This window comes from Perca fluviatilis, chromosome 11 (assembly GCF_010015445.1).
Source record: "Perca fluviatilis chromosome 11, GENO_Pfluv_1.0, whole genome shotgun sequence".
Lineage (NCBI taxonomy): Eukaryota > Metazoa > Chordata > Actinopteri > Perciformes > Percidae > Perca > Perca fluviatilis.
The window spans coordinates 1,536,509-1,563,844 of NC_053122.1; the positions used below are offsets into that span (position 1 = coordinate 1,536,509).

General features: G+C 39.5%; 2 gene segments (V, D, J or C); both read left to right on the forward strand.

The window, feature by feature from the left end:
• Window positions 1-15,907: 15,907 nt before the first annotated feature.
• Window positions 15,908-16,833, forward strand: LOC120568489. The segment is given in 4 exon segments: window positions 15,908-15,973; window positions 16,065-16,353; window positions 16,709-16,717; window positions 16,821-16,833. Coding segments are annotated over 4 exon segments (357 nt in total).
• Window positions 16,834-24,170: 7,337 nt separating this feature from the next.
• Window positions 24,171-24,660, forward strand: LOC120567875 (the record flags this gene model as incomplete). The annotated part of the segment is given in 2 exon segments: window positions 24,171-24,235; window positions 24,326-24,660. Coding segments are annotated over 2 exon segments (381 nt in total), but the record flags the coding sequence as incomplete, so codon positions are not given.
• Between the last annotated feature and the right edge of the window lie 2,676 nt (window positions 24,661-27,336).

Consider the following 27,336-nt stretch of genomic DNA (forward strand, 5'->3'; position numbering starts at 1 on the left):
ACATAGCTAGGCTCGGTGTATGCGAACCTACCATTGGCCTGCTTCGTTCTGGCCCAGTGTTCACTCCCCTTTTCCCAACACTTGCACCATGCTCCAACACTCTATACCAGTAATGGCGTTTTCAATTCAAATAAAGCGAACCAGTGAGAGAAAATCAAAGAAGCGTGCATCAGCAACTGTGCACTCAAAAAGCTGGCCCGAATCTGGGGCGCATACCGCCTTAGTTAATGATGACGATGGCGGCCATACTACGTGGGGTGGGGTTACCTCTCCTGGCGTGATGAGTGTATTTACATTTGTAAAGGTGTTAAAAACGCCCTGATAGACCAATGGTTAGCTTTGTAAATGTAGGGGCTATTGTTGTGGGTGTTAAATACGTCATGCAGGCGTGGCTTGTAGGATTTAAAGTCTTGGTTTCATGCTGGCTGCTCACTTTTTACCTGCAGTTTTTTAACTAGCTGTTTTTTTCTCACCCTTCAACAAAACCAGCTGTGGATTTTCTTTTTTATTCTTTTGAGTGAAAACAAGAGGAATGCGATTTTCAACCATGTCTATCCACATTTTGGACAACAATCAGGATCATCTGATGTTGAAGAATGTGAGAACAGCTAGAGTAGGACCCACTACATTTGCTCCTGTACACTAACCCGAAAGGGTTATGGGGAGGTGGAGAGACTGGAAGGCACTATTTGGCTTCGCGACAGGGCCCCTCGAAAAGAGGCATCAGACGGCCAGCGATGCTAATACTGGAACAACAGAGCCGGTTTGAGCCAGGCTCCCAGAAAGGCGATTCCGTCAGAGATCTTTCCCACAAGCATGACTGAATGCGTGTACATCTGATCTAGAGAATATAGCCGGTGTCAATGGATACAGATATTCAATTCGATACAGTACAGGATCGTGACATTAGCTGTTTACTAGTGTTGCTGTCGAACTATCTGGCAAAGCCAAAAACAGCCTGTACAATCTCTGTAGAAAGACTGGAGCCTTTTCGTTAGAGGGTTGTCTGCCCAGACCTTGAAAATCCTGGCTTACCTAAGCTAGTGTATGTTTGTCAATGGGACGGTAGCATTGGAGCCAGTGTCTATGGTATATTGGAAGCAGACCGTTTCACTAGACCTACCAAGAGGACTTTATTTTCCTTAAGCGTGTGCAGCGAAGAGGAGAAGTTAGTTGCAGCCCGGGTCCTGAAGAATGGAAGTTAAAACCATACCCTGTTTCTAACGAGGGAATACAACAAATGGTTTAAAGCACGTCTTCTTTATACAATGTAGTTGTGACTGGAGATTTTGAAGAAACAGTTTGATACCATTGACTATGTCATCAGAAGAGGACAAAATAAGGAGTTCTTATGAAAACATGAGAAAAGATTGATATTTAAGGATGCTGACCAACAGTCTCTACCCTGCCACAGACCTCTATAGACCACAAAATGCATTGAGACACAGAGACTAGGGAAAATGGGTGGGTTCCTAATTTTGTATGTGCTAATTATTTGCCAAGAATAGTTAAAATGCTTTTTTATTTTTTTTTTGCGGCTGTGATTGTAATGTGTGATGTTTTTTTTCTTCCCAGAGGATCTGGAGTGAGTGTCATCCGCCAGACACCCGCTTAACACCCGTATGTTATTTGCACCACTGGCTGGCAGCTTGACTCTCCCTAAATCCCTTTTCATCATCATCATGCGACACCTCCAGCGCCCGGAACACTTTCTTAAGTATTTGGTAGGATTGCCTGTTTCACTTAGAGGCAAGCGTTTTTGGGTATCCTTCCACAATAGATTACTGGAATTTTAGCCCCACTCTGTGACAGAACTGGTGCTTAACTGGGTCCGGGTTTGGAGGCCTTCTTGCTGGCACTCACCTTTTTCATTCGTACAGCCCACAAATGTTCTATGGGATTGAGATCAGGGCTTTGTGATGGCCAATCCAATACCTTGACTTTGTTGTCCTTAGAAGCCACTTTGTAACCACTAATTTGGAGGAATATGCTTTGGGGTCATTGTCCATTTGGAAGACCCATTTGTGCCCAAGCTTTAACTTCCTAGCCGATGTCTTCAGATGTTACTTCAATATGTGCACAACATTTTCTTTTCTGCATGGGGCCATCTATTTTGTGAAGTGCACCAGGCCCTTCTGCAGCAAAGCAGCCCATAACATTATACTACCACCCCATACTTCACAGTTGGGATGGTGTTCCTGAGGCTTCAAAGCTTAAGCCCTTTTTCTTCAAATATACCGTTTATCATTATGGCCGAGACAGTTCAATCTTTGTTTACGTCAGACCACAGGACATGTCTCCAGAAATTAAGATTTTTGTCCACATTCTGGCTTTTATATGGTGGTTTTGGAAGTGATGGCTTTCTTCTCCAGAGTAACCTTTAGCTCATGGTGAAGTATAGGACTTGTTTTTACTGTGGACAATGTCTTACCAGTTTCAGCTAGCATCTTCACAAGGTCTTTTGCTGTTGTCCTGGGATTTGATTCGAACATTTCACACCAAAAAACGTTCCTCTCTGGGATTCAGAATCACGTCTCCCCTTCCAGGCGAGTATGATGGTTGTAGATTCCATGTTTTTATACTTGCGTATTATTGTCTGAACGCAAGATGTCGTAGGACCTTCCAGGCATCTAGGAAGTGGCCGCACCCTAGGGATGAGCCACACTTGTAGGATCCACAATCATTTTCCTAGATGTCTTGGTTGATTTCTCTTGATTTTCCCATGATGTCAAGAGAAAGGGTGTGCCTTTATATGCATCCCCTGGCGCGTGCCAATTAACTCAAATGGAGATCTAAACCAGAAAAAGTTTACTCTGATTTCATGTATGACAGTAAGAAATAAAAGTTTACTGGTAAGTTTTCTGAAGTGTATGTAAATATCTGGTTTCAACTGTATAATCATATGTTTTGCTATGTTAAGATGTGTGATATGCAAAGTGATTAATCACTCACCTTTTCAAGCTTCATGCTCCAACATATACGCTATCTATAAACGGCCTAAAGCTCAGATGAATTTACAAATTTTGTTTATTAAAGTACTGTTTATGCATATTTTCATTCTACATGGATTAAAATCTGTAAATTAAAACCTTTATTTAATTTATTTGTTGCAAAGTCCCACTAATCATGATGGAATTTGTGTGAATTATGTAAATAACATACAAATGAGGTCCAACCAACCATGTTAACTCAGTTTTTACAAAAAAGAGTACCCATATGGGATGGGGAAGTCATTACTTTATCAATTCCAGATGTTTGAAGGTATAAGCTAACAAAGCTATGGGTGAGAGTTATAATTTTTTTTCATACGTCTAGCACCTTTAGAAGGGGTGACGCACAAGTGATGGTTATAAGAGTTGGTCCTCATAAAACATATAAATGAGTGTGTGTGTGTGTGTGTGTGTGTGTGTGTGTGTGTGTGTGTGTGTGTGTGAGGTGTGTGTGTGTGTGTGTGTGTGTGTGTGTAAGCGGTGCAGAGCAGAGGGTTGACTTAGCTGACAACTGCAAGCTAGGGGGCCTTGCTCTGTTTAGTGAGTAGAAACTAGTCTACTCAAAGAGATCTTCCAACATTGATAGATGTTGTAGAGAAAGAAAAGACAATTAAAATAATCTAGCACTCAGGTTGAAATGCAGATAACATGAGACCAGGGTTACTTACTTATACTTATTATTAAATACTTCAAGATAGTACTACTTACTTTTAACGTTGGTGTTTTACACAAAAACAAAACAGGGCAGGGTGGTTGAATCTCATCTTACATTTCACACTTGTTAGGGATTCATCTTACATTTTAAAAAAAATGTGTAGGGGCCGGAGTGGACAGGGGGGACAATATCATTTTAAAAGCTGGTATTAATACAAAAAATGTCACCAGCTACACTTTGTTTTTTTTTTTTAACACTGGTAATGTTTGTAAATAATAAAGTAAAATCCATGAGATGAGAACTCTGAGCTCAAGTTGAGAAATACAGATAGCATAAGACCAAGAGTAAAATGCAAAAAAGTAGTACTACTTACTTTAGCGTTGACGTTTACAAAAGAAAATTTTGGGGCAACGTTTGAATCTCATCTTACATTTGTTATTAACACTGATCACATAAGGTTTAAAATAATGTATTGTGTTTGTATATTTTATTATAATTAGCTAAACTACTTACTACTACTACTACTACTACTCTTTTTAAAGCGACATCTTTCACCACATTAAAACACATCCAATCTTTTTAAGAGAATGTTAGTTATATTAAAATTATACAAAATATTTTGTATTCATGAATTCATATTCATGTTGATCATACCATATCTTGTCTGTGAGACTTACATTTTGGCGATGTGTTAATTCTGTAGTGCGGAAATTCTGACGGCACTATTGCTAAAACATATAAATGCATGTGGTGAAGAGTTTTTATTGAATTTTCAGTACATTGTAACAACTGATGACACTAGCCTCAATTTGTGGAGTGATATATGGAAAAACAACACCATAAACTTATAACATAAAAAATAAAATAAATCTCCGTAAAGAAAAGAGGAAGAGGTGATACAAAAAAAGAAATAAAATGTATACATTTTCAAGTCCTGCTTTATCCACTAATGAGTCCAAGCTGCAATGTCCTTATGCTTTTATTTTTTAAGCGTAAAATGTCCACTTCTGCAATCTTTTGGCACCTTTTCCTCAGACCTAGTTCAACCTTTCCATTTCCCTTATTTCATGTATGACCTCCAAACTATTGTTGCTGTTTAGGACAATGCGGGTTTATACCAGTTTCTGTCCCTCTGTACTGTTACAAAGTGAAATATGGCCCAATTACAAGGACAGTACATAAGAAAGGATCTTATAGCCAAGTACATTACTCAAAACTAAATGTACATCCTCCCAAAATGACCTTTATTTTCAGAACTCCAAAAGCATTGGGTGTGTGTGATGATGTTTTACTGCTAATCTTAGGTGTAATAAAAGCTACGAAATTCTTCCAGTTAAACACACTCAATTGTTGTGAACTTACGGAGTATGTTGGGTTGTTACACATATGTATGTACCATACACCTGATGGATTTTCCATTATTAGTTCCTTTTATCACGTTGATTTCAAATATATATGTTGAGTTGCTCCTACATTCGATAATTCTTTCGCATACAACATAGAAGTTACTATTTGGTCTATAAGCATTTATCATTTATCTTATAGCTGGATTACATTCTTGTGAGTTCTCCATTTTCAATTCTTTTGTTGTAGTAATCTCTAAATTGTATATACCTAAATAAATCCCGATTGTGAAGGGAACATTTTTCTTTTAATGTTTGGAAGAGTCTGTCATTCCTTGTTTGTGCTATTATGTACACACTGCCTTAATACCTTTTTACTGACCAAACCTTGGAATAACCACAGCTGCAAACAAGGGTGTCAAAGGCTATCCATCTAAGCACTTTCAGCTGGTCTTTTCCTTAAGTTTTAGCTGCCTCGCAAAAGTTAAACCAGAACTTCTTTTTTCTCCTAACACTGACTGTATCGGATAGCAGCTTCAGCGTCACGATTTTCCTTCCATCTAGCAAAATAGTTGTTCATTACCAAAGAAATGAGAGGCTGAACTGAGCTGCTTTAAGATTGGGGGCGCCATTTCTACTTTATTGTTTGGCCACTGAAGTGTTGCATATTTTATTCTAGGCTTCTTTCCATCCCAGGCTAAGAACTGATGACAACTACTACCGCAAGGCCTCGAATAGATATAAGCAATCTAGGCAAAATGTTCATAGTACGCTAATCTTACTACTAAAATCCAATGGGTGTGTAGACCATCTTTCAATATCTTTAATATTTTGGTTTAATTAAATTATAGTTTACCTCATATAATTTGTTTTTAACTATGTGCATTACCAGTAAGTACTTTATTGATTCCATATCCCATTTTACATCATATCTACATCTTTTTTTTCTTTGAAGGGTATATAGTTGAATGACCAAAAGTTGTGTCTTTGTAATATTTATTTTATAACCAGCATAATAGCTTCAAAGCTCCTCTAGGATTTCCATCCAGTATAGATAAGGAGGTCCAGGGTTCAATATTAAGCATAAATAGTGGTTGGGACTGAGACAACACCTTGCTAGTGCCCCCTCCAATGAAAAAATGGATACGATGATCCATTGACTTTGTTGTTGATAAAGTGTTCTAATTATAGTTTCTCACAATATTCCCTCCTTTGGAATTACTGTAATAAGTGCCTCTTTCCCATGATGGCGGAGTGGTTACCTTCTCCCTTTAATCCAATTAAATGCTTTCAGCAGGACGGGAACTAGCTCTTCTTTAAAGGTTCTATACCACTGGAAAACCATCACTACCTGGAGTTTTACTTGATTTTAAGTTGGCTATTGCATTATTTATCTCTTCCAGTGAAAAAATCTGCTAATGATACAATCATTTTGTTTCTTACCAATACAAAGGTAGATCCAGATCGTTAAGAAAATTTTCCCATTGCTTCTACTTTAGTACTGGAGGTTTTGGTATATAGTTTTTTTTTTTTGTATGGGAAAATGTCTTCTATTTCTGACGTGATATTTTAGTTGATTTGTTTCTGGGTCCACTCTTATGTATGGTACTATCCGGTTCTTGTTTACGTAAGCTAGAGTAATTTAGCGGCCTGATTAAGTAATATGTCTGGTTGTAAAAACAAAGCTTTCTTCTCAACATCTTGTTCTAATAGATCATTAATCTGATTCTTTAATTGTTGTATTTGCACTAAAGTTGTGGATCACTGTTATTTTTATGTTGCTACTCCACATTAGATGGGTCTAATACAAAGGTTATTATTATATTCAAGACCCTCCGTTTTATTTGGCGTTGTTAAGGCAATCAATTGTCGCAAGTCACTGCCTTCAGTGAGGTCCCAGATGGATCCACCTCTCCGTTGTCATTAATCTTCAAATATTCTCTTATATTGAGTTTAATTTATTATACAGGTGATTTGTTATTTAATAAGCCATATATTTAACCCCGTATTCCGCATCCTACCTTCTAGTTGAACTGTTAGATATAGTGCACTATGGTCAAGAGACATCAGCTACCTCAATTCTATTTTTCTTTAGACCAGTTGTACCAGGTAGCTATTCAATACTATGTTAAAATCACCTACATCAAACAGACACCCTTCCAATTACAGTTACATCCATTAGTTATTTGAAAAATAGTTTGTTACTATTAGGAGTTGCATAAACATTTAATAAAGGTTACTGTATCCTCTTCCGTTCCCTTCCGATATTGATTATATCTACCCTCGTTCTCTTTTATTTCCTTAATGACTATGAACTTAAGTGTATTTGCAATAAGAATAGCAATTCCTCTCCCTTGACTTTGCACCAATTAATTATAATAGGTATTTTTAAAAACCAAACCGTTTCAATTTGTCATGCTCTTGCTGAGAAAGATGAGTTTCTTGCAACAACAAAATTATATATATATATGCGTTCTCTTTTTTTAATTTGGCCTTTACCTTAGACCTTTTTAAATTGGGTTTCCCAACCCAATCACATTTAAGGACAGTAACTTCACTTCATTAGACTGCATCACAGCTGGGCTGAAAATATCTCCACACCATTATGTTCACACAGGCTAAACATTGAAACCATAAGTAAAGATAACTGGAGCACAATAGTAGTGCTTAGAACAAGCATTATAACAAACACAAAAATAAAACTATAAAAAGTTTTAAGTGAAGGGGAATGATACTTTGACTAACAGTCTCTGAACTTCAGTGGCGCCCCGTAGACAGAGCTGACCTCTCACTGCTCCCGTGAGTCAGCACATAAAATACAATATAGTAGCCTAGATATCTAGAGCGCACTCCTAGCGGCAGCCAGGGCCAGTTTTTCAAAAGTCAATTTTACACTAATCTTGATCACTATACCAATGTGAGTACTGATGATAGCAAAAAAATAAATCCGAGCCAAATCCAGTGAGTAGCAACACGGAGCTGCTGCAGCTAATGCCCAGAGCTTCCACATAGCTGGAAACAGCAGTTTTGGGGGCATAAGATACCTTTTGTGCCTCTTAACAGCCAAAAATGCAATTAAAATGTCGTACAACATGAACAGGGACCTAAATGACAACAAGATGCATTTAGCTAACTTAGCCAAAGTTTTTTAAATCACCTACCCATTAGCTGCTACCTGTTAACTTGGGTTAAGCACTGAAGTCATTCTTAAAAATGAAGATGTGTTCAGAGTTTTGCCGACCACATACGGCAAAGTTTAATCTATCACCTAAGCGTTGCTCTGCCTGGTTGTGGCGCTATCCCTATTGGTGCAGAGGAAATTTGACAGACTTCCGTTTATCCGCCCATCGGTTGAGCCCTGCCAATGGTGAGTTCCCAGACCCAGGACCAGCCCAGGATCTTGATGTGGGTCTGGCTAACAATAGAGTATATTATGGGACAAGTATTTACCGTCTGTATTGAAACACTACTGCTCCTCCGGTTTCTGCGCTCGAAATTTCTGGAGCGTACTCTAGCTTCGCCGGCACTGTTCTCAAGGTCTCCACCTGTGTGCAACCAACGTTCTGCCATGGTGAAGACACTCCATCAGATGTTTTCCTACCAGCCGCTTTCTCTGACCCTCCACATCCTATTGTGATTTTCTGTCGCCATGCTTTCCAGGATAATCATCTCCTTAGTACTGTATTGCTGGAAATTAATTTTACAAAAACCCAGGTATCGGTGCCAGGGCTTTGTGGGTTCGCTGTATCTGCAAATCCACCTCATCACTCAGTTCGGTTCATAACAGTTTTTTAACAAAGCGCTATCACTGACCCATCTTTGCCCTGCTCGAGACCAAGTCATTCAATTTGTCCTCCATCTTCTGTTGGTCCTTCATCATTTGTTGGAGAGTGGTGTTAGCTTCAGTACTCCACGTATCCGTGTCATCGATCTGGGTCTCCATCTTGCTGAGTTTCTCGTTTTTGCTCCTTTATAGCATGCATGTATGTCGCTAGCTGCTGGTTGACGTCTTGCTTGAACTCGTGGAATTCTTCTCTCGTGTCATGTTCAATTTCTTCTAACATTAAATTTTTAGATCTTGCTTTTGGTTACGATTTAAAATTCGCCAATCTGCTTACTTATAGCTTGAAACCCATGCACCCGTTCCTGTTGTTGAGGCGCCGCCATGTTGACCTTCTTCCCCGCATGTTGTCCTTAACATGTTCTACCCGGTGTAAATCTTTACCCGCCGGTTTATCTTGGGTCCCTCTAACTTTGCCTTTGTATACCCCCTTCATAATCTTAACAGATTCAACTTTTTTGTTTTTCTTTGAATTCCAGTTTTATGAGGGTCGTAAATACAGGAAGTACTGATCTTTTAAATTGACATCTTTCACCACATTAAACACATTTTTTTTGTCAAATGTGCTAGTTACATTAAAATTATACAAAATAAGTTTTGTATTCACAAATTCAAATTCATGTTGAACATACCATATCTTGCCTGTAAGACTTACATTTTGGCGACATTGTTTTAATTCTGAATTACAAGCGACGTCTCTAAAACATGAGTGCATCCGGTGAAGTCATATAACTTAAAGTTAGAACTACTTACTTTTAACGCGCGCGTTTTTACAAAGAAACATTTGGTTCAGGTTGCATTTTGTATTAATACAAAAACCGTTCCAAGCATACTTTTGTTTTTAAATTTTTGTAATTTTTGTTTGCATCTTTCACCACATTAAACACAAACAATCTTTTAAGTCAATGTGGTTACATTTAAATGATACAAATGTATTCACAAATTAAAATTCATATGCATATTTGTGCGAACATTAGTGGCTCACATGCGCGGGCGCAACATGACAACATGTACTGACAACATGAACTGTGTCTGTTTGTGTGCGTGTGTTTCATGTGTATAATGCCACACATGCACAGGAAAGTTGTAGGAGTGTGTGTATGGATGAATATTATACTCTTTTTTTTTCTATGGCGGTCATTTTTGACCGTAAACAAAAAATAAGTGTGACTAAGTTGTATAAATCACTCAAATTCAAAGAAAGTAGTCACAATGAATGTTATGTGTTCAAATGCCATTTGTGATTTTGTGTGATCTGTTGAAAATGTTTTTTTTTAATTTATTTTTTACTACTTCTCACTGGTTTGCTTATTTGAATTGAAAAAGCGCAATTTCCGTAGAGTGTTGCTGTGGGCATTGGAAAAGTGGGAAAAGGGGTATGTTGGGAAAAGGGAGTGAACACCGATCCCGGGCCAGAACGAAGAAGGCACAGCAGACGAGGTGGAGCAACCGCCGGAGGACACAGGAGGGCAGACATATGGAGTAGAGCTAAGCATGCACAGACATACGATCAACATGTACTGACAACATGAACTGTGGCTGTTTTGTGTGTGTGTGTGTGTGTGTGTGTGTGTGTGTGTGTGTGTGTGTGTGTGCGTGAGTGTGTGTGTGGAGTGTGGGTAGAAATGCATTGACCTTTGGGCTTAGGCCCATTCGAGGCCGGCTTACTAACGCTATTTTACAGACCCTGCCTTACACACTTTCTGCTCTCTGCTCCAAAGAGTGTAAAGATACTTGATTTAATTCTTGGTCATTGGCTCATTTCAAAGCGCATCAGTGTTACTCAAACTTACATTCATGCTGTGTGTAGAATGAAAACCCTATCTTTCTTTGTTTCAAACGGGGAAGAAACCCTTTTTATGCTCAAAATTTAACGCTACACCCCTCTTCTCTCACTGACTCATTTCAAACACATCCGGATATTTCATCTGTAACGCTCATTGGATCATTTAAATGAAGATATTTCTACTTCCTGTGACGCCCTCATTGCATGCATCACTTAACGCACGTCTATTCGGGGACACGCCTTCCTTCTAGAAGCTTCCAGAACAGACCAGTCACACACACACCTGGAAGGCATCAATCACTTTCTGATGGGTGCGGACCTCTTGACCCCCAGGTCAAAAGGTCATCCATCAAAATCCCACATTCCAAAGTGACAGAAACCTCCTTCCTTACTATCTCTGATGATGTAACTGAGAGAAGTTAAAATACAGAGCTACGAGGAGACGGAGAGACTCAGGGAGGAGCTTCAACAGAGTTCAATACACAAACCTTCAACATTACCTTTATTCAACATGCTGTCACTGCAGCATTGTGTGTTTCCTCTGCTGTTTCTTTCCATCATCACAGGTAAGTTAGATTATACAGCATGAAAAAGTTGAATAATTTTTTGAGACTTTTACACTTTTACATCTAATAACAGAGTTATATCTCCTTTTAGGTATCAGCTGTGAAGAACTCAATTTTCTAAAGATGTTTATAAACTGCAGTTCAGAACTAAAATCACTAAACAGTTTAACTATTTCTGTCCAGAGTAACAATGTACAGTGGAAATTTTCTCTGTCATCACTTCTCAGCCTCATGAACAATGTTAGTCTAATGGCTTCATTCTGTCTACTTTTCCAGGATTCATAGCTGGAGACAAAATCTCTCCTGTAGAAGATGAAGTCAGTAAAAGAGAAGGAGAATCTGTTAAACTCAGATGCAAATATGCAGCCCAGTCTCACTGAAAAGCGTACAAATACCACGGGTTTCTACCTGTGAAATACGTGCAATGTGTACGCGAAATTGAAATTGTGCGTACAGCACATACGCGGAGCGCTCCAATTACAGTAATGGAAACCACTGCGTTTATAGTATGAAAGGACGTGGGCCCGCGTAAGGAGGTTGGTTAGGGTGGTGGATGGGTAAAACTCAAGACTTTCACCCAGGAGACCGGGGTTCGCGTCCCGTGTTTGGCGATTTTAGGCCGTTTTTTAGCTTGTTTATGTGGCGCGTTTTTGCGACTTTGTAATGTTTTTTTGTTAAGCCTTTCCCAATGTTTCTTCCCTAAACCCAACCGTTTATTATTGTGCTTTTGGCGCGTTGTTGCGACTTTGTAGTGTTTTTTTGTTAAGCCTTTCCCAATGTTTCTTCCCTAAACCCAACCGTTTATTAGTGTGTTTTTGTGATTTTCTTGTGTTATTTAAGCCTTTCCCTGCATTCTTTCTCTAAACCCAACCATATCTATGTTTTTGTGTGTGATGCTGTTCTCGCGATAACACACAACGTGGTGACGCGAGCTGCGTGCATATAAAACGCACCGGTCCCCATGACTTCAATTGGAGCGCTCCGCGTATGTAATGCACGTAGAATTTCACTTTCACGTACACATTGCACGGTAGAAACCCGTGTTATTTGTACGCTTTCGAGTGAGATCGGGTTGAAATATGAGACAACATATAGTCCTAGCCTTTACTGGTACAGACACCATTCCGAACTTCAGGCACCTCAGTTCATACTCTGGAAAGGAGCTAGTAGTAGTAGTGAATATATCCCAGATAACCGATATGAATCCAAAACACCAGGGAAATCAACTGAACTGACCATAAAGAGACTAAGCCTGGCAGACACAGGTCTCTACTACTGTGCTCTTGAAACACAGTGATACAAAGTGTAGAAGAGGCTATACAAAAACCTGAACACAGATATCTGACTACTCTTCAAAGCGGAGGGAAGTGGTATTCAAACCACAGCTTCATATCAGATGGATTCTGATTATTCCAGTTTTATCAGAGTCCCTGTGGTTACAGCTGCTAATGTAACACTGTGGGAGGATTCACATGAGCAGCAAATCCACATCAATGACAAACCAACTGTACAATGGTTCAAACACAAGACACCATGACAACAAATACATCGATACTGACTTACCTACTAAATCCTCTTCATACCATTTGGGCCATTAGGCCACAATGAACTCCTTCCATTATTCAACGTGTTGATCTGCATCCCAAATAGACACTGAAACATTAACTAATACAATTCTGAAATCAGAAGAACTTAGTAGAATCACATTTTTACCGCAAAAGATTTTACTAACTTAAGAATTTCATGAAAACAAAAGCTTCCTCAACAACTCCACCATCTTTGAATTTGACCTCAAACAGCGATCAGAGGACCAAAATATACTAAACTGTTACTTTACATTCAAGAGACATTTTGAAAAAAGTATAAATCGTAACATGTCTTAGTTTCCTTTCAGGATACAAGGAATTTGTTTTGGTGTTGTTGGTGCATGTCACACATTCTCTAAATAGAATATAAACAATATAAGTAAAGTATAAGTATATGTACACAGTATACAGTATGTATTAAGTTAAAAATAAAATATTAAAAATAAAATAAAAGATAAAAGATGGGAGTAGAGGATGGGAGTAGAGTTCTTCGGTTCGGTAATGGGTTCGGTATTCGGCTGAACCCACAAAAATCTGGGTTCGGTGCATCTCTAGTTTGTAGATGGGCTTCCCCGTCCTCTCGTATCCTCTCTCTGTGTCGTAGTTTTTTCAACTGACTGCTGCTCTCTCCTACTGACTGCTACTCTCTCCTACTGACTGCTACTCTCCCCTACTGACTGCTACTCTCCCTTACTGACTGCCACTCTCTCCTACTGACTGCTGCTCTCCCCTACTGACTGCTGCTCTCTCCTACTGACTGCTGCTCTCTCCTACTGCCTGCTGCTCTCCCCTACTGCCTGCTGCTCTCTCCTACTGCCTGCTGCTCTCTCCTACTGACTGCTGCTCTCTCCTACTGACTGCTGCTCTCTCCTACTGACTGCTGCTCTCTCCTACTGACTGCTACTCTCCCCTACTGACTGCTGCTCTCTCCTACTACCGTGCCTCTTTTTGTTTGTTGTGATGTTGAGAAGCAAGAGACGGGAACTTTCTTTCTGGAGCATTAATTCATAGACAAACCTAAACTGTACATTTACCACCACTTAATAAGTAAACTGCTGATGTATTCTCTGCTCTGAAAGCAGACAGCTGTCTGCTCTGAGCATATTCACCGTCACTCACTCTCTCATGTACACACTAAGCACCGAGCTATTCCCTAACGGAGCTTCCCCCGGTCGAGGAGAGCCTGCCAGAGCTTCTTGTATTTGGTCTGGACAGGGCTGGATTGGGACTCATTTTCAGCCCTGGATTTTCATGCCTTAGACCGGCCCACTTTACTTCACGAATGACTATATTAAAAAAAATGTAATCAAAACCTTAGTATATAAGTCTGCAATAGCGCCCTGTTCTCTACATTCTTGTAATTCGGTGTATTTTGTAAAATATCACTATTTCCAAGTTGCTTCACAATGTAGATTTATTAGAAAAGTTAACATCTTAACAACAACAACCCAATGATGTTGAACAATATCAGAATCTGTTTCTGTGCAAATAAGTAATCACAGATTAAATAAAAGAACAAGATACATTGTATTGCACTTTCTAATGACATCTATTTTTTCCTTTGAATATTTCATACAACTTTCATAATGGGTCACAAGTAATATTTGGGCATAAAAATAAATAAAAATGATTATATTGTAGCTAATCTGATCATGTTTGCTTGTTCACACACTGTGATACAACAGCTTACAGTAGATGTGCCATCCACACTGACAGCAGCTATCCCTAATGCACACTACTGGCTCTGCTTCTGACACTAAATCACATTTTATAAATTGTCATAATTCTCAGCACAAATCTCTCCTTTTTACAAAGCTTTCTGATCAAGTCAAGTCAGTGTCATTATGGTAGTGCCGAATCATCTGGCATCATTAATTATCCCAGGGCATTTTTCATATAGAGCAGGTCAACACCACACTCTTATTAATTCTTATAATACTCAGTCAATGATCAACCCTACCTGCCCAAACTGGAGTCCTGAGCTCATATAGCTGCTGCTTGGTAACCTTACTGGCTCTTCATTGTCACTGTTAGCAGCAAACTGGACTAGTAGGCCTACTAGCTGCTGCTGCGGAGCTACAAGAACAAGTTTGATTCATAAACATAGACGCTGGTTTGCAGGCACTTCTCCTAACTAACTTAGCTTACCCGTCTCAACGTCTTCATTTGGCGTTTTGCTAAAAATAGAAAAAGTTCATCTGGCCGCGTAACTTTCTAGAGCTCTCCTTTTTTAAATTGACGCTTTTTCAGTGCCGTTTTGCGCTTTCTACTACCGGTTTAAAACAGCTTCTTTTTGCTCGCGGTGGCAATTTATTTTTTAGCAAGGTGCTGCCGTCGGAGGACTCCGAACATAAATAGGTCATCATTAACCAGGCTGCACTCTGCGAGTGCGGCTGCATGAATGAAGAGAATGGTGGGCTGCAAGAAAAAATAAATACTGTAAATACAAAAAGTGGGCTGCGAGTGCAGGCAGCATAGGGACAGCATCCATAATATTCAACTATGATTTCAACCCAGTGCCATACCTGAACACCGGCCCTCACAACCAAACAACCAGACCGGCCCACCGGGAATTCTCCCGGTGCTCCCGATTAGCCAATCCGGGCCTGGGTCTGGAAGTCTGAACCATCCAAAAAATGCTTTCACACTATAAACGGACCGGGCCATGGTACAGTGTGGTCCGGACTGAGACCACCTCTTTTCATTGGACCAAAATTTGGTCTTTTGATCCGGACTGTTGTACGAAACAATTTCTCACCTGCAATTTTGGTGCGGACCAAACTGAAAAGTCTGAAAAACCGGACCTAATGAGGTAGGTGTGAAAATGCCCTAAAAGGCATGTACAGGTTCACTACAATTACCACCTTTTATACGTTCGAGAACAAAGTGAATCTGCACCAGCTGTAAAACAGGAACCATGTCAGCTTAAAACGCTAATCACTTCATACAAGACAAGTTACACCAGGAAAGGAGAGAGGCACAAAATGTGTTAGGTGTAATGTTGTCAGTAGGTGGAATAACCCAGGGCTGTGAATGAGCGCTGTCACTGTAATCAGGTTCCTCCTTCTAATCCACCAACTTAGTGTTGATGACGACTAAACAGAGAGATCACAGCCTTCTTTATACTTGCAGTAGCTCAGAGTTACTCCACACTGCAGATATGAAGCCTCTGTTCATCTCAGTGTTGCTGGCTGCTATGAGCCTTGGTATGAACACAACTCTGTTTTCTTTGATATCAATCCAACATTTATATGATTTTTTAACAGCACACTGATTCTGTTTGTTGCTGTTTTACAGAATGCGGAGCACAAAAAGACAACGTGCTGCAACCAGAAGGAGATGTGACTGCTACTGAAGGAGAGGCAGTAACACTTGGCTGTCAATATAACAGCAGTGCAACCAATTCTTATCTCTACTGGTACAAACAGGATGGAAACAACAGCCCCAAATTCATTCTGAGCCGCTTTACGTTTGGCTCTGGGAAAACAGTTGACGAGGAGAAATATTCATCCACACTGAATTCCAGCTTAAGATCAGTTCCTCTGAAGATCCAGAATCTTCAGCTGTCTGACTCTGCCGTGTACTACTGTGCTCTGCAGCCCACAGTGACAGGAAACACCAAAACTCTGTACAAAAACCTTTGGAGCAAAGACAACACAATACTCCACAACATCCACCAGAGGGAGTCACACACTGATAAACTGTGAAATATTTTTTCCTGATGTAGTCTAGAATCACTTTACCTTAGTAGTGTAACTGAGAGAAGTGAAAATACAGAGCTACGAGGAGACGGGAGGAGAAGGGAGGAGCTGAGCTGTTACTGAACTATAGAAGAGAGAGGAACTTCTATATTCAACAGAGATCAATACACAAACCAGAATTTACTTTATCCAGCATGCTGTTACTGGATCATGTCGTGATTTCGCTGCTGTTTATTTCAGTTATAACAGGTATGTTACATTCTGCATTTTCTATGTTTGACTGCAGTGTTCCATAACTGCGAGTCATTTCTTGAAAATTTTGTAACAACAACAGAGTTATCTCTTCCTTTAGGTGTCAGCTCTGAAGAACTCACTCCAGCCGAGAAAGAAAAGAACAGTTTAGAAGGCAGCACAGTTACTCTGTCCTACAGATACTCCAAGAAAATAAATGCTGATGATCATTTTTTCTGGTATCGACAATATCCAGGAAAACCACCAGACTTTCTCCTGTACATTTCAGGGCTTAGTTTTACGAGACTAGGAGAGTCTCTACAATTGGACACACGATTCTCTACAAAATTGTTTGAAGAAAAGCATCTGGATCTTCAGATTTCCTCTGCTGAAGTGTCTGACTCTGCTGTGTACTACTGTGCTGTGAGGCCCACAGTGACAGGAAACACCAAAACTCTGTACAAAAGCCTTTGGAGCAAAGACAACACAATACTCCACAACATCCACAAGAGGGAGTCACACACTGTTAAACTTCAGTGTATTTTATGAGCCAGTCTGGATTCTTTTCACTAATGAAACACAGTTGTGATGAAGACTTGAAGAAATGAAACTAATTCAACATGAGTCTCCTCCTACTGACTGCAGAGGTGGCTTCATCACAGAGAACTGTTTGATTCCAGCTGTGAACATCAGACCAAACAACTCACAAAACTTATTCATCCTGAACATTCAAAAACAGCATTTCACCTCTTCAGACATGTAAAAACTCATTGTAATTCTGTTCTGCTTCACTCTCATAGGTACGTATGTTGTTGATTATAAATCCTGAAATACAAAGACATTTTCAAAGCTTTACAGATCTTGTTCAAATTTTAGATGGAGTTCAAAATTTCATGTTTTAAAGCTACAAATCTAGATGTCATCACTTTTATCACTACTAACTGATTTTTACATTGCTAACAGCATAATAAACTGTCACAAAGATGTTTTTCAAATGTTGGATATGTGATTTTGGAACAGAAGTGTAAATCTAACATGATGTTTTCCTCACTAGGTAACACGATGGAAGATGATATTACTGCCAGCAGTGCTGAAGTGTTTTCATCAGAGGGTGCCTAATGCTACTCTGTCCTGTACCTATTCAGTTAAAGCTGAAAATCTCCAGTGGTATCGACAGGATCCTGGATCAGCTCCTCAGTTCCTTCTCCTGATCACTGATACAACATCGCCTTCAGTAGTGGAAGCAAAACCTCACCCTCGACTGACTGCTACACTGAATGAGGAGAGAAATCAAGTTGATCTGCAGATCTCCTCTGCAGAAGTGTCTGACTCTGCTGTGTACTACTGTGCTGTGAGGCCCACAGTGACAGGAAACACCAAAACTCTGTACAAAAACCTTTGGAGCAAAGACAACACAATACTCCACAACATCCACTAGAGGGAGTCAAACGCTGTACCTGAACAGTCACAAAGTGTTGAGAGATCCTTGACAGACGATAAAGAGGAAGGACCAATGATGTGAAGGCCCAGATCCATCAGAGTATCAATGCTCTTCCTCTCTCTACTCTCCTCTCACTGCAGACATGAAACACTGGCTGACTGACATCCTGATTCTGACTCTCTGGCTAGGTAACTATTTAAAATACTGATTGTTCTCCTTTAATCAATCATCTTTATTGATTCATCTCTTCCTCTGCATGTTGTGTTCTCTTCTTCCTCAGAGTGTAAAGGAGAAGACAGAGTGATCCAGCCAACAGGCGACATCAGTACTACTGAAGGAGAGACAGTTACTCTTGACTGTACATTTGAGACCAGTAACCCAAATCCCACTTTGTACTGGTACAAACAAAAAGTACATGATTTCCCAAAGATGGTGCTGCAACGTTTCTCTGTAAAAACTGATAATTCTAAAGCACAAGAGAGAGTTGATTCAACAATCAAGGATAAGTCAGTTCCTCTGAAGATCCAGAAACTTCAGCTGTCTGACTCTGCTGTGTACTACAGTGCTCTGAGGCCCACAGTGACAGGAAACACCAAAACTCTGTACAAAAACCTTTGGAGCAAAGACAACACAGTACTCCACAACATCCACCAGAGGGAGTCACACAATGTTAAATGTTGAATAGTATGTAATGATATGGTGTTGATTCTTTGTAGAGGTGACTATAACAGAAAATGAAGCACTAAATATGAAAGGAAAAGTGTTTTCTTCAACAGTATGATAATGAGATGTTCTGGGATATTATGTTTATGAACAATACCTCATAGCTGATTCTAACAGCAAATCTTTATAAAAAAAGTTTGTGTTTTTCTCTTAAGGCTGATTTATTGTGGTGTACCACAGGGTCCAATCCTAGGCCCCATCATTTTCTGTTTACATGTATTTGGGTGATATTATTTCCATTTTCCTGACAATGTGTATTTCAACATTATGTTAAAGTCCAGTAATTGGGGCCGCTGTTTTTAATCATATAAAGTGTTTCTAAAAATTATTAAGCCTGGAATTGAGATTACATTTTCCTCCCAAAATTCTGTGAATCAGGTCAAATTAAACTATACTAAGATAAATTGTGCATAATGTGATTATCTAGACTACATCATGCACCATTTGTATACTGACTTTTTGCAACATTTCAGCATTTATATAGTCTGCTTACTCATGTACATAGTGTCATTACTGATCTACATCACTACCTAGACCACTATTTGCACTAACAGTATACTGACGCTTCACCACATTTCAGCATTTATATAGACTGGCTTTTCATATATATTGAGTTATATCATCACTAACTAGACCACAATTTGCACTTGACTGTCCATTCATGTTTATTCGTTTTATTACCTTCCTTCCGACTTCCTTACACCTCACTTAGCACCGGCTTTGCAATGCCTACTTAACTCTTTACTTTATACAGCCTTCATGTAGTCTATTGTATTATGATTTCTTGTACTGTATTGAATGTGACACTGTATGTTATCCTGCACGCTTAGGTTTTTTTTGGCCAGGTTGCCGTTGCAAATGAGAACTGGTTCTCAACAGCCTACTTGGTTAAGTAAAGGTTAAATAAAAACTGAAAAAAATATTTAGGGATGAAATTAAGTTGTTTCAACGTTTTCATCCTTCTTGTGTTTGTAAACTCTGAAAAGGTGATCCAAGCATTAAATCATTGCATCTAATGTTATGTAATTCTTATTTTAGAAGGATACACAACAAAATGGTACAAAATATTGCCACCAGTCTGTTAACCGGAGGAAGCATAACAGAGAGGTGAAGATACAGATCTAAGGAGATGGAGAGACTCAGGGAGGAGCTAAGCTGTTACTGAACTATAGAAGAGAGAGAGGAACTTCTATATTCAACAGAGTTCAATATACAAATCAGCAACAATACCTTTACTCAACATGCTGTCGCAGCAGCATTTTGTGTTTTATTTTTTCATTATTTTAACAGGTTTGTTAGATTCTGCATTGAGGAAAAATTAAATTTTAATATTTTCTTGATCTGTTGAATCTATGAGTTTTATAAAATGTTATAAGAAATTATCTCTTCCTTTAGGTGTCAGCAGTGAAGAACTGACTCCAGTAGAGAAAGAAAAGAACAGTTTAGAAGGCAGCTCTGTTACTCTGTCCTACAGATACTCCAAACAAGCAACTGATGGTGATCGATTCTTCTGGTATCGACAATATCTAGGAAAACCACCAGAGTTCATCATCTCTCATTTAGGAAAAGGAGGAATATTGAAAAGTCCAATCGCTGGAATGAAGATTGAAGTGGAGGACAAACAAATCAAAATGAACATCCCCTTAGCTAAGGTGTCTGACTCTGCTGTGTACTACTGTGCTGTGAAGCCCACAGTGACAGGAAACACTAAAACTCTGTACAAAAACCTTTGGAGCAAAGACAACACAATACTCCACAACATCCACCAGAGGGAGTCACATACTGTTAAAGAGAGAGGAACTTCTATATTCAACAGAGATCAATACACAAACCATCAACATTACCTTCACTCAACATGCTGTCACTGCAGCATTGTGTGTTTTCTCTGATGTTTCTATCCATTCTAACAGGTACATTATGTTAGACTATGAAGCTGAAATGAATCCTAAAAACATCTGATTGTGAATAATTGTTTAATTCTTTTACCACATGAAATAACAGAGCTAGCTCTTCATTTAGGAGTCAGCTGTGAAGATCTCACTCCAGTAGAGCAAGAAGAGAACAGTTTAGAAGGCAGCTCTGTTACTCTGTCCTACAAATACTCCAAACATGCTGGATATACGGATTATTTCTTCTGGTATCGACAATATCCAGGAAAACCACCAGAGTTCATCATCTTTCATTTGGGATCGCAAAATGAAACAATCTCTGGACTGTATGTTTCAGTAAATGACGATAAAACCAAAATAGATCTTCAGATCTCCTCTGTTGCAGTCACAGACTCTGTTCTGTACTACTGTGCTGTGAGGCCCACAGTGACAGCAAACCCACAGTCTCTGTACAAAAACACAAGTTGACACACTGACAAGCTGCTGGAAGACTTTTTTTCTACACTGTTGTACTGAACTTTGTACATCCACTAGAGGGCGACATTATCAAGTAGGCGGTGCACTACTTCTGCACTGTGTTCAACCATTCAGTCAATAATAAGTGCTGCTGTGAAGAGAACAATTCTCAGACTGAATGTTGAACATCAGCTAGTTTCTCCTGTTGATTTAAACATTGTTGTAGACATGAAACATTGGCTGTGGATTATTCTTGCTCCTCTTTTCTTTGGTAAGATACAAAGAACAACATGGTTTTAGTATTTTCTAAAGATTTATATAAACTGCAGTTCAGAGCTGAAATCTCTGAATAGTTGAGCTCTTTATGTCCAGAGTAACAATGTACAGTTGACATTTTCCACTGTCTTCTTCTCTCAGTCTAATGGCTTCATTTTCTCTACTTTTTTCAGGAATAATAGCTGGAGAGAAAATCTCTCCTGTAGGGAATGAAGTCAGTGAAAGAGAAGGAGAATCTGTCACACTCAAATGTGAATATGAGACAACGTATCGTAGTCCTTTCCTTTACTGGTACAGACATCATTCAGACCTTCAGGCACCTCAGTTCATACTTTGGAAAGGAGCAAAAGAAGCTAGTAGTGTTGAACATATCCCAGATAAGCAAAGATATGAATCCATAACATCAGTGAACTCAACTGAACTGACCATAAAGACACTAACCCTGGCAGACACAAGTCTCTACTACTGTGCTCTAGAAACACAGTGATACAAAGTGTAGAAGAGGCTGTACAAAAACCTGAACACAGATATCTGACTACTCTTCAAAGAGGAGGGAAGTGGTATTCAAACCACAGCTTCATATCAGATGGATTCTGATTATTCCAGTTTTATCAGAGTCCCTGTGGTTACAGCTGCTAATATAACACTGTGGGAGGATTCACATGAGCAGCAAATCCACATCAATGACAAACCAACTGTACAATGGTTCAAACACAAGACACCATGACAACAAATACATCAATACTGACTTACCTACTAAATCATCTTTATACCCTGTGGACCATTAGGCCACAATGAGCTCCTTCCATTGTTCAACGTGTTGATCTGCAGCCCAAATAGACACTAAAATACTAACTAGAAAATGCATTTCCTGCAGAAAATGTGTGGGAATGCTGTATAGCTGAACTGCTAAAGCTAAACTGAATAGCTTAAATCCGTAAGAAGTTGAAGAAGTGAGAATAGTTGAAAAAGTGTAAATCGGTTTAAAAAGTATGAATTTCATTAAAAACTTGAATAACACCACTAATGTACAAAATAATTTATTTTCTTACTGAAGTTATGAATAAGTATGGAAGATTTACAAATGCTGTGATAAACATTGATGAAAATGCAGAAATATGGAACAAATGGTTTGAAAACTCTCAAATGCATTGCACTACACCGCTGAAAAATGTATAAGTTGGAAGCTGAACTGCACATAATTTATTACATGTAAACCGAAGCATTGAGAACTTTGTAAGTGTACAGACAGTTCATTAAAAACAAAGTTTATGAAGACAGTAGCGTTCACATATATAAGCAGGCGCCATCTTGGGAAAACAGTCATGACCAGTCGATCGATGAACACTGTGCTTGAGCCATGATATTGTGTGGTGTACAACCAGTAACCAGTAGCATAGCGATTTCTATTTACTTTAAACATACCCCGGCGACTAGCTTTATAAGCTAATCAGCGGTTTGCGCTGTCTTGTTTCAAGCTAGAGACACATTCGATTAGCATGAAAACAGATCCCAGAGAACGGTTGACTTGGTACACATATGTTATTAACCCCTAGGTTCATTTTGCGCCGGAATTGTCCTTTAAAGGGGCGCTATGCAGTTTTGGCCATTTCTTTACTGTTTTCTCACTTTTTGCTCACAGGTTTCTCTATAGAGCTCCCCCTACAGGTTTCTCTATAGAGCTCCCCCTACAGGTTTCTCTATAGAGCCCCCCCTACAGTTTTCTCCATAGAGCTCCCCCTACAGGTTTCTCTATAGAGCTCCCTCTACAGGTTTCTCTATAGAGCCCCCCCTACAGGTTTCTCTATAGAGCTCCCCTACATCTTCAGAATAGATATTTGGCTGCTCCGATGTTTACTTGTGTCTGACTCCTCACTCTGTCAGTCTGCTGTTTCCTCTTTCTCTGTTCCTCCGACAATGCTTTCCTAGCTCTCTGCTGACGATAGTGTGAAAAATTCCATCGCTACCTTGTTAGCCGGTTCCTGAATGGGCATATGTGTGCAGTGACGTGAAGCAATTTGTTACATGGCAAGAACTGATATCACACAATACTCCCTGAAGCTGTGTCCGACGTCTCACCGGACGAAAATTGCAAGGGTGGTTTTTACGCTCACAGGCGCTAGCTGGGGGGGACCACCATTCAACCCGAAAAAAAAGTCATATAATCATTACAATGACTCCGAAGCTGTTCAGTTAAGGTAAATTATGCTAAAAAAACCTGCATAGTTCCCCTTTAAGAATTGAACAAAAAGAGAAGATTCTCCAACAACTTCACCATCGTTGACTTTGACCTCCTGCAGAGGACCAAAAGATACTAAACTGTCACTATACATTCAAGAGAAATTCTCAGTTTACTTTCTAAAAAGAAATATTCAAAGGCATGTACAGTTTCACTACAATTACCACCTTTTATATGTTAGGGAACAAAGTGAATCTGCACCAGCTGTAAAACAGGAACCATGTCAGCTGAAAACTACAAAGATCTCTTCATACAAGACATGTTACACTAAGAAAGGAGAGAGGCACAACATGTGTTAGGTGTAAAGTTGCCAGTAGGGGGAATAACCCAGGGCTGTGGATGAGCCCTGCCACTGTGATCAGGTTCCTCCTTCTAATCCACCAACTTAGGGTTGATGAAGACTAAACAGAGAGATCACAGCCTTCTTTATACTTGCTGTAGCTCAGAGTTACTCCACATTGCAGATATGAAGCCTCTGTTCATCTCAGTGTTGCTGGCTGCTATGAGCCTTGGTATGAACACAGCTCTGTTTCTTTGATATCAATCCAACATTGATATGATTCTTTAACAGCACACTGATTCTGTTTGTTGCTGTTTTACAGAATGCCGAGCACAAAAAGACAATGTGCAGCAACCAGAAGGAGATGTGACTGGTACTGAAGGAGAGGCAGTAACACTTGGCTGTCAATATAACAGCAGTGCAACTAGTAATTATCTCTTCTGGTACAAACAGGATGGAAATAACCGCCCCAAATTCATTCTGATGCGCGTTCAAGGGGATGAAGGGAACACACCAGACGAGTTCAGGGAGAGATTTTCATCTACACACAATTCCAAGTTAAGATCAGTTCCTCTGAAGATCCAGAAGCTTCAGCTGTCTGACTCTGCTGTGTACTACTGTGCTCTGAGGCCCACAGTGACAGGAAACACCAAAACTCTGTACAAAAACCTTTGGAGCAAAGACAACACAATACTCCACAACATCCACCAGAGGGAGTCACACACTTTTAAACTTCAGGTACATTACAAATTGTTGAGAGATCCTCAACAGATGATGAAGAGGAAGGACCAATGATGTGAGGGCCCAGATCCATCAGAGTATCAATGCTCTTCCTCTCTCTCCTCCCCTCTCACTGCAGACATGAAACACTGGCTGACTAACATCCTGATTCTGACTCTCTGGCTAGGTAACTATTTCAAACTATTGATTGTTGTCCATTAATCAATCATTTTTATTCATTCGTCTCATCTTCTGAATGTTCTCTTCTTCTTCAGAGTGTAAAGGACAAGACAGAGTGATCCAGCAAACAGGAGATGTCATTACTACTGAAGGAGAGACAGTTACTCTTGGCTGTACATTTGAGACAACTTTGAGTCCCACTTTGTACTGGTACAAACAAGAAGTCAATGATTACCCAAAGATGATGCTGCAACGTTTCTCTGTAAAAACTGATAATTCTAAAGCGCAAGAGAGAATTGATGCTACAATCAAGGATAAGTCAGTTCCTCTGAAGATCCAGAAGCTTCAGCTGTCTGACTCTGCTGTGTACTACTGTGCTCTGCAGCCCACAGTGACAGGAAACACCAAAACTCTGTACAAAAACCTTTGGAGCAAAGACAACACAATACTCCACAACGTCCACCAGAGGGACTCACACACTGTTAAACTTCAATATGATGTAGTCTAGAGTCTACAGAGCTACGAGGAGACAGAGACATTAGGGAGGAGCTGAGCTGTTACTGAACTATAGAAGAGAGAGGAACTTCTATATTCAACAGAGTTCAAAACACAAACCATCAACATTACCTTTATTCAACATGCTGTCACTGCAGCATTTTGTTTTTTCTCTAATGTATCTTTCAATTTTAACAGGTAAGTTAGATTATGCAGCATGAAAAAGTTTTATTCTAATAACATCTCAAAGTGAATCATGTATTAAGTCTTTTACAACATGAAATAACAGTTATCTCTTCATTTAGGAGTCAGCTGTGAAGAACTTACTCCAGCTGAGAAAGAAAAGAACAGTTTAGAAGGCAGCTCTGTTAGTCTGTCCTACAGATACTCCAAACAAGCTGAATATAATGATTATTTCTTCTGGTATCGACAATATCCAGGAAAACCACCAGAGTTCCTCATCATTCACTTGGGAACGGAAAATAAAACAAACCCTGGACTGTCTGTTTCTGTCAGTGAGGATAAAACCAAAATGGATCTTCAGATCTCCTCTGCTGCAGTGACAGACTCTGCTCTGTACTACTGTGCTGTGAGGCCCACAGTGACAGCAAACCCACAGTCTCTGTACAAAAACACCAGCTGACACACTGACAAGCTGCTGGAAGACTATATTCTGCACTGTTGTACTGAACTTTGTACCTCCACTAGAGGGCGACATTATCAAGTAGGAGGTGCACTACTTCTGCACTGTGTTCAACCATTCAGTCAATAATAAGTGCTGCTGTGAAGAGAACAATTCTCAGACTGAATGTTGAACATCAACTAGTTTCTCCTGTTGATTTAAACCTTGTTGCAGAGATGAAACATTGGCTGTGGATTATTCTTGCTGCTCTTTTCTTTGGTAAGATACAAAGAACAACATGGTTTTAGTATTTTCTAAAGATTTATATAAACTGCAGTTCAGAGCTGAAATCTCTGAATAGTTGAGCTCTTTATGTGCAGAGTAACAATGTACAGTTGACATTTTCCACTGTCTTCTTCTCTCAGTCTAATGGCTTCATTTTCTCTACTTTTTTCAGGAATAATAGCTGGAGACAAAATCTCTCCTGTAGGGAATGAAGTCAGTGAAAGAGAAGGAGAATCTGTCACACTTGAATGTGAATATGAGACAACGGATCGTAGTCCTTTACTTCACTGGTACAGACATCATTCAGACCTTCAGGCACCTCAGTTTATACTCTGGAAAGGAGCAAGAGGAGCTAGTCGTAGTGAATATATCCCAGATAAGCAAAGATATGAATCCATAACAAGAGAGAAAACAACTGAAATGACCATAAAGACACTAACCCTGGCCGACACAGGTCTCTACTACTGTGCTCTAGAAACACAGTGATACAAAGTGTAGAAGAGGCTGTACAAAAACCTGAACACAGATATCTGACTACTCTTCAAAGAGGAGGGAAGTGGTATTCAAACCACAGCTTCATATCAGATGGATTCTGATTATTCCAGTTTTATCAGAGTCCCTGTGGTTACAGCTGCTAATGTAACACTGTGGGAGGATTCACATGAGCAGCAAATCCACAGCAATAAAAAAACAAGTGTATGATGGTTCAAACACAAGACACCATGACAACAAAGAAATGGACACTGACTTACCTACTAAATCCTCTTCATACCATGTGGGCCAATAGGCCACAATGAACTTCTTCCATTGTTTAACATGTTGATTTTCATCCCATATCGACTCGGAAACACTAATAAAACTGAAATCACTGTTTTTTTATATCCCATAACATCATAATTCACAGAAGAACTCAGTAGAATCACATTTTTAACGCCAAAGATTTTACTAACCTAAGAATTTCATGAAAACAGAAGCTTCCCCAAATATCTCCACCATCTTTGAATTTGACCTCAAACAGCTGCAGAGGACCA